This window comes from Suricata suricatta, chromosome 3 (assembly GCF_006229205.1).
Source record: "Suricata suricatta isolate VVHF042 chromosome 3, meerkat_22Aug2017_6uvM2_HiC, whole genome shotgun sequence".
NCBI lineage: Eukaryota > Metazoa > Chordata > Mammalia > Carnivora > Herpestidae > Suricata > Suricata suricatta.
In genome coordinates this window covers 28,608,467-28,617,182 of record NC_043702.1, presented here as the reverse complement: position 1 = coordinate 28,617,182, position 8,716 = coordinate 28,608,467, and the positions used below count along the sequence as shown (strand labels likewise).

At 35.3% G+C, this 8,716-nt stretch overlaps 1 protein-coding gene across 3 annotated transcripts in view; it reads right to left on the bottom strand.

The window, feature by feature from the left end:
- Positions 1-317: 317 nt before the first annotated feature.
- NDUFS1 (NADH:ubiquinone oxidoreductase core subunit S1) overlaps positions 318-8,716 on the bottom strand; it is a 29,667-nt gene continuing 21,268 nt past the window's right edge. For all 3 annotated transcript variants that reach the window (XM_029933981.1, XM_029933982.1, XM_029933983.1), the window contains 5 exons: positions 7,658-7,812; positions 5,630-5,805; positions 4,937-5,071; positions 4,757-4,829; positions 318-2,723 (listed from right to left, as the gene is read on the bottom strand). In XM_029933981.1, coding sequence (XP_029789841.1) covers positions 2,632-2,723; positions 4,757-4,829; positions 4,937-5,071; positions 5,630-5,805; positions 7,658-7,812 — 631 coding nt within the window. In that variant the 3' untranslated portion in view covers positions 318-2,631. The remainder of the gene's footprint in view (positions 2,724-4,756; positions 4,830-4,936; positions 5,072-5,629; positions 5,806-7,657; positions 7,813-8,716) is intronic.

Here is an 8,716-nt window from a genome sequence, read left to right as displayed (position 1 = left end):
GAGGGTCAGAGAGAGAGGGAGATACAGAATCGGAAGCAGGCCCCAGGCTCTGAGCTAGCTGTCAGCACAGAGCCCGACGCGGGGCTCGAACCCACGAACGTGAGATCTGACCTGAGCCGAAGCCGGAGGCTTAACCGACTGAGCCACCCAGGCGCCCCCAAAATTATTTGATTTTGATCCCCATTTTACAAACTAACAAATAATATTAAAATTTTTCTAAATACATTTCCAAGGTCAAACTAGATATGTCAGACCTGGCAAAAAGTGGTGTTAAAAAACTCAGCAACAAACAATAATGATTGTATTATTAGACTGGGTATAATTAAGAAGGCATAATACTTTTTATTAATGTATTCGTTATTATACAATTCACAATAAATTTGGGGAGCATTCTGTACGGAGCTTAGGCATAAAGATTTTTCTTGTACATGGATTCAATTTTCATAACTGTCCAAATGGTTTATATTTGAGGCAACATGGGACAATAAAAATATCTCATATTTAAACGCCCTTACCTTTAATCTCTGACTCTGGAGCTTTAAAATGCAAGTTAGTTGATATTTTCTGGATCTCAAAACCTATTAGTTGCAGGTTTTTGGTGAAAGTTAGACATAATGTACTTCAAGCTTTAGTGACACATATTTAGAAGGTCCTCTTTAAATGATATTATTCTTCCTATTGCTTCTTAGCCTTCTGGCTAAGATCAAGTGTAAATGAGTATCATTCTTCCTGGGTATTTCCAGACTGCCTTCTTTACCCAAAGGGACTTGGCCTTGAGCCCTTGTAGACCTTCTCATTGCTGACTCTTTCCTTACTCAGAATCATAATTCCATCAGCTAGGTTAGTCTCACCTTATGTATTTCTCTTCTATCTGGGAGCTCTTCTTCAGAAATTCTTTTTTCCCCTTAGCAATGACCCTTAATATTTATGTCCACAATAACGTTACTATTAAGCATTACATGACTTACAGACATTCATTAGATAGGCTTGCATATTTACTTTATGTAAAAACCAGCCAATTTTATTGAGCACTACTTATCCCAGGCAGGGTAATTATAGAATTAGAAGTTCAACATACACAGCCTAGATGGCAGCCCACAGATACTGGACCATTTTGGTTCTATGCACCTCTTCTCCACTTGAACACAATGTTCTCTCACCAACAAGCCTATGAAATCTACATTCACTGCAAAGTACTGTGTAAAACACAAAACTGGCAGCATATGCCCCCTCAAGGTCAGCTACAGTGCTAAGGGGTAAAGAAGAGAGAGACAGAAAGTCTGTGTTGAATTCAAACACTTTCAGCAAGAATTTGTACAATTTCAGGCAACTTAGAATTTTAAATACTTTAAGATAAACAGTTCTGAAAAAGCTGATACAAGTGACAAATTTTGTATAATTTTTGAAGATAAAGTATCAATGACTTATATTATTTTTAAAATCTTTTATTGTATCAAGAATATTGCATCATAGAATTGGGCTAATAGTGAAAATAGGAGTAAGGATTATAAAATAAAAGGATTCTGACCATAGATTGTGAAAAAAATTTAATATGGCTTTAGATTATCTCCTAGATTAACTGTAAAATTTTTACCTCCCTATTGATTTGACAATGAAAATTATGAAAGCTTTCAGTTTTTTTTCTATTAGTGGAATAATTTAGTTCATTTAAAACTACGGATGGTGTTAAAATAATATAATGAACATGGTACATCAATAAAGACCTAAATTATATCTCTTAACTCCCTCACGCGAGTGGTGTATGTGTGTGCATAATCTCTTACACAGAGAAAGGTGTCACATAATTCACCATGACATAGAAACCGATTCAAGAGAAAACAGAAAAATGGACCATCCATTATGATTCTCAATGCTAATTCTTCAAAGTAATAATCCATAGGATCTGTATTAACAGGAGGGAATTATGTGTAGCAGGAAAAGAACAATGGGCTGTGGAGTCAGAACTAAGCTGGAGTCCTTGACTTTGCTGTGACCTTGGGCAAGCTATCAAATATCCCTAGGCTTCGGTATCTTCATCTGTAAAATGAGAGAACACTATCTCACTAAGTTGTGGCAAGGACAAAACAAGACACACACATAAAACCAGAGTGCTTAGAACACAGAAAAAGCTGAATAATCATTAGCTACCGTTATTATAATTATTCGTTATAACTGTTCAAGATACATATCTGATGTAGGATTATATTTATATATATATTTTCTATTTACCCAGCTTGACAGAATGCTCAGATCTTCTCATTAGCACTAAAAAACAGTGGGTCCTAATGGAAAGAAAGACCATTTTACAAACACAAATGATCAATGAAAATAAACAAAAACTCGTATTTTAAGGGTTTTCTTTGTATGTGTCACAAAGATTACCAATGCTTTTATGTGAAAGACATCTGTAAATAAGTTCATTAAACTATTTAATGTTTACACACAATGCATAAGTGTTTCTGAAACCTCAAAATTCACTAATAATTGCAGTATCATTTTCAAATAAGCATGGTATGACCTTAAATATTACATCATGCGGATCATTTTTTAAAGAGATAAACCTGTAGGAGATCACTCCAACATAACTGTCCATTAATTATTTGTAACAAAACGGGGCTCCTAGTAGATGTCTCAGCATATGGATGGCTCCTCTACTGCTTGGGCACCTTCTGTGACAGCCTTGACACATTTGGCCATTGTCTGGGAGGCTCTGCTAATTGAATCTGAAAGATATGTTCAAAAGTGCATTTTGATAATACAATTTTTTAAAAAGCACATAGTAAAACTTTCTTGTTGCACATATTCAAGAACAACAAAAAAAGACTATCAAACTATGCAACTAAATATAATGTGACAGCATCAAATTCAGAAGATAAGTCCCTTATTAGCTAATAAATGGTTTTAATAATTACTCCTAGAAATGATTAAATAGTTATATATAGCCATGGAGTGCTTGGGTGGCTCAGTCAGTTAAGTGTCCGACTCTTGATTTTGGCTCAGGTCATAATCTCACAGGTTCATGGGATCCAGCCCCACGTCAGGCTCTGTGCTGTCAGCAGAAATTGGGACTCATTGTCTCTACTTGTACATGTTGTCTCTCAAAATAAATAACCCTAAAATAATAATAATAATTATACACAGCCATACAATGTGCCAGTATGCAACCATTAAAAATATTGTAGAAAAGTATTAAAAACAAGTAAAATATGTGCAAAATACTATTAGTGAAAAAAGTTTATGAAATAGTATGTGTACTAAAATCCACTGAGTTGTACACTTCATGAGTGAATTTCATGGTATGTGAATGATATTTCAATAAACATGTCAACCCCCAACCAGTAAATGAATAGTCGTATCTTTTGATTAAATAAATATAAGTGTATATCCCTAGATGACTAACAATACGTTAAAAGAATAAATAGTTATTTTCCTGGATAGTGAGATCAGAGTAATTGTTCTTTGCTCCTTGGGCTTAAGTATGTTTTCTATAACAAACATAACTAAAAAAAATTAAAGATAATCTTAGATACAAACTTTAAAAATTAAAAAATGTACTATCTGCTTTTATTTATTTTTATTTTAATGTTTTTTTAATTTATTTTTGATACAGAGAGAGACAGAGCATGAGAGGGGGAGGGGCAGAGAGAGGAGGAGACACAGAACTGGAAGCAGGCTCCAGGCTCTGAGCTAGCTGTCAGCACAGAGCCTGACGCGGGGCTCGAACCCACGATTGTGAGATCTGACGTGAGCCGAAGTCAGAGGCTTAACCAACTGAGCCACCCAGGTGCCCCTACTATCTGCTTTTAGATAGAAAATTACTTAAAGTCATTTATAAATTACCTCATAACACAGATATGCCATGCGTTATTTTATACCAGATGTAAGATTTGCAGTAAAGAAGTTTTAGTACCTGTGTACTCCTTAAAAGCATTCTTAACAATGGACATCAGAAGCACTATTTTTTTTTAAATTTTTTTTTAATGCTTCTTATTTATTTTTGAGAGACAGAGAGAGACGGTGTGAGCAGGGGCGGGTCAGAGAGAGAGGGAGACACAGAATCTGAAACAGGCTCCAGGCTCTGAGCTGTCAGCACAGAGCCCGACGCGGGGCTCGAACCCACGAACCGCGAGATCTGACCTAAGCTAAAGCCAGATGCTTAAACGACTGAGCCACCTAGGCGCCCCCAGAAGCACTATTTAACATGAGTCACATTTAAATGTTTTGATGGTTCTCCTGTATTTTCAGAAAAACCTTCGCAATTTTGTCTAACACTTAAAAAAAGTTCCTTAAATTAATATACACTGATTTTATACTCAACAGTAAAATTTTATATTTAAAAATGCTTACATTTCAGAAACAAAAAAAAATTAAGAGTAAAATCAGACAATATAAATTATATCATTTCTGATGTTTGAAAATTTTAAGAGACTAAATAAAAACAAATATTCTCAATAAGAGGTTGCAATGGTTTCTCTAAACATTTTATTTTTGAGAGAAACAGAGGGAGAAAGTGAGTGGGAGAGGGGCAGAGAGAAGAAGACAGAGGATCTGAAGTAGGCTCTGCCCTGCGACACAGAGCCCGATTTGGGGCTCGAACTCATGAACGATGAGATCATGACCTGAGCCCAAATCAAGTCAACTGCTTAACAAACTTAGCCATCCTGGCGCCCCAAGACATTGGAATCATAATGCTAAATTAGGTGACCGTCTACCTTCCCGCCTTTCCTACCTGGCAGGCATGCTGACAAATGCGTACCTGTCATGTAGAAGTCTTTTATTGTGAGCTGAGGTGGAACCAGGGGATCAGCAAGAAGTTGCTGGTTCACTAGCTACAAAGAATAAAAAATAAAAAGGTATGAGATCAATAAAAGAATTGAAAACTAACTAACACCAGAGGAAGCACTAGCATGAAAAATGCATACAGGCAAGCTTTTACCTTGGAGAGCTCAATCGCTTGCTGGAAATAATTGGCTCCTTCGACATCATCATATCGAACAAGATTTGGAGAGACTTCCTCCAATCTGTTCCTTACTTGATCCAGAGTATCATATGGAAGAGTCATACCTGCAATCTATAAATATCAGGTATGACATGAATTGACATGAAGCTTTAGTACTTAAAAATTCAAATCATACATAACTGTAACTATAGTGAAATAACGTTGTACCAATGAAAATTCTATTATTCATTAGCATGTATATTAAGTGGCTAAGTGGAGAACACAATGGCCAAAAATTCTAATTCGTCAACAGCTGTCAGCACATTAGTAATTTCTCTTTAGAAACTGGATTATGAAATAAATGATTAAAGAAATAATGGTATACTAAATCTGAATGCTTTTGCTAATCTGATATTAATCATAAAATCTACAGATAATTGTGTATTATTTTAAATCTCATGATACTTTTTTATTTTTACAATAAAAAGAGTTAAAAGAAGTAGTTAGGCAAAAAACAAGCCAAAACTAAAAACACAAATATCAAACCCTCATTTTCTGAACGTATTTTTCCAGCAGAGATTATTCAAATTCTCTCTGCAGGTCAGACACCCATCCTCCTTGACTCTGAAAATCACTCTGATAAGCTAACGAGTCACACATCCCTTTAGCAACATCCTGAAGAGCCAGTACCTCAGAGAGGGCTCTTAGAATTCTCCAGTCTTCTCTCGCCAAGCCAGGTGGCGTCACCGCTACTCCTGTCTGCTGAGCTCGGCCCTCAGTATTGACGTAAGTGGCAGACTTTTCTGTGTAAGCGGCGCCTGGGAGAATAACATCAGCCATCGGTGCTCCAATGTCACCGTGATGCCCTGTGAACCATTTTTTACAAAAAAATTGATTAGGTCTCATACATGAACCCAGAAGATACCCTTTCTATATCTCATTAAGAACTTAAAAAGTGTTTACCAAATTACAATATATAAAGCAATATAAAAACTTGCTGGAATAAAAAGCCCGCATTGTTCACAATTCAATTCCCTGCCCAAAGGAAATTACTGATAAGCATTTGCTGTGTATCTTCCCAGATTATCTTTTTGCAAATACAGAAATCTGTGTATCATACATACATTATTATGAGCAACTAGTATATTATTTCTCTTGATAACTACAAACTGGAAATGCTCAGAGGTATGTTAGTGAAATCTGGTAAAGTAGACTGAAACAGCGGAGGAACAAAAATGTAGGACAGGAATAAAAAGACCATTAACAGGAAAGTATACAAAATAGTTTACAGAAAAACTGAAATAGTATAATGAAAGTTTTAATAGTTTAACAAAACTGTTAAAAGAAAAAAAACTTGAATTAAATGAAAGTTATATAGCAATATTAGAGTCTAGTCTAATTTTTGAACATTACATAGAAAAATATATGAAGCACACATTTCAAAACCATCATCAATGATTATCTCCAGACAGGATTAGGAGCTGGATGTAATTTATGGATTTCCCTTTAATTTTATCAAACAAAAGATACAAAATATTATATAATGCTTTTGTATGTTCCATGGCAATAAAAAGCTGATTGATAAATTTATGGTGTTTGTGGAAAATGAAGTAGAGAGTTATGTAATACTTTTCCCTGTAAAATATCCAGGAATACTCTGGACTCCATTCATTCCAAGGAAAATTGATTACATTTATGAGTAATCAAGAAAATGTTCAAGAAAATGAGTCAAACTCAAAGAAGCCAAAGGAGTACTGTCAAATGTATTTCATTAAATGTTCCGTAACGTGACTCTCATGACTTTTAAGCTTTTCATACTGTTCATATAAAAGTGCTTTTCTCTAATTATATTATATAATACTAAATATTCTTTGAAAAGTAGAATTTTAATGTTACATAATATTTAACCATATAAATAAACCTTAATTTAACCATTCCTGTTACTGAAGCATTTAGGTTTCTTTCAATTCTTTGTTATTAAATATCATCAGGTAGTAATTTTTTTTTTAATTTTTTAAAATATTTGTTTTGAGAGAGAGAGTGAGCGAGCATGCAAGCTGAGGAGGGGCAGAGAGAGAGGGAGACACAGAATCTAAAGCAGCCTCCGGGTTCTGAGTGGTCAGCACAGAGCCCAATGTGGGGCTCGAACTCACAGACAGCGAGATCATTACCTAAACTGAAGTCGGATGCTTAACCAAGTGAGCCACCCAGGCGCCCCTATGTAACAATTTTTTTGAAGTAATCTCTACACCCAAAATAGGGCTTGAATTCACAACTCTGAGAGGTAGAGTCCGATGCTCTACCGAATGAGCCAGCCAGGTGCCCCAGGTAATAACTCTTTTTTTTTCCCCCTCCACGTAATAATTCTCAATAGCAGTATCAACTATGTAACTAATAAAACCTACGATTTGGTTTTTAAAAAATATTGAGGGGCACCTAGGTGGCTTAGTCAGTTAACCATCCGGCTTTGGCACAGGTATTGCAGTTTGTGGGTTCGAGCCCCACGTACGGTTCTGTGCTGACAGCCCAGAGCCTGGAGCCTGCTTCAGATTCTGTGCCTCTCTCTCTCATAAATAAACATTTATATATATATATACATGGACCTGTATGAAATTCCTGAATGGAAAATATTTAATCCACTACATATATTGCCATACAGTTTCTAATCCACACAATATTCAATTCTCTTCTATTTCTGGTGTCACAGATGCTACTTACCTTGATAAATAATAAAACAATCCTTTGGCAAATCCTGCCGAGTGATACAACCTGCATCTGCTCCCAGGAGAAACAACACTTTGGGAGGGCTCTTACGAATTGCTTCCACCCCAGGTTTATAGCCTAGGTCTAAAGCAGCTACTTGGCTTGCAATCCTGTAAAACAATCAGATTTTTAGCACACCTGCAGTGTTAACCTTATAAGAATTTAAATGTGATTCTTGAAATGATACTTCATCTCTTTTCTAGTCAATGATGACAAAGACCTCCCCTCATCTTCTTTACCCATTTTAAAATAGGTGTCAAAACCAGAAATAGCAGTTTTTCACTGTTTTAAGAATGGCAAAGAAACAAGATGCTCAGAATTAATGGAATAATTCTGGAAGCATTATACCAATTGAAATTGTCCTAAAATTGATTCTTAGTCAACACAGAAAGCCAAAAACAATCATTAGAGAAAAATTAGATGATTTTGAAAACCAAAAGGGAAAAATTAAAACACCACCTATAAAACTGTAACTTGGAGAAAACTATAATTAGTTCATTGGTGTATGTCCGTATGGAGTTCTTTCTATGAACATATACTAATCTTATAAGCAGAAAATAATCCTTTAAAGAAGAAGTTAGGAATAACTATACTCTGAACAACTGGAAGTCCTTGGTCTAATTTGCTCCTGTTAACTTTCCAGAAATAGTAGCCATTCTGAGGACCTACTATATATAAAGCAGGTTGTTGTTTTACCTATCTGTTAGCAGAGGAGAGCAGGTCAAACCAACTCCTATCAGGTGATACTACTCTGCCAAACTGGGTTACATGAAAAGAATAAAATGTTAAAAAAAAAAAAAAAGTATCAGATTTATACAGTGAAAACTGTAAAACAACTTTGAAAGAAATTGAAGACCTTACTAAATGGAAAGACATTCCATGTTCATGGATTGGAAGACTTAATACTGTTAATACTCCCCAATTAAACTTATAGATTCAGTGCAATCCTTATTAAAAATCCCAGCTCAATACTTTACAGAAACTGACAAGCTGATCTTAAAATTCATGTGGTTT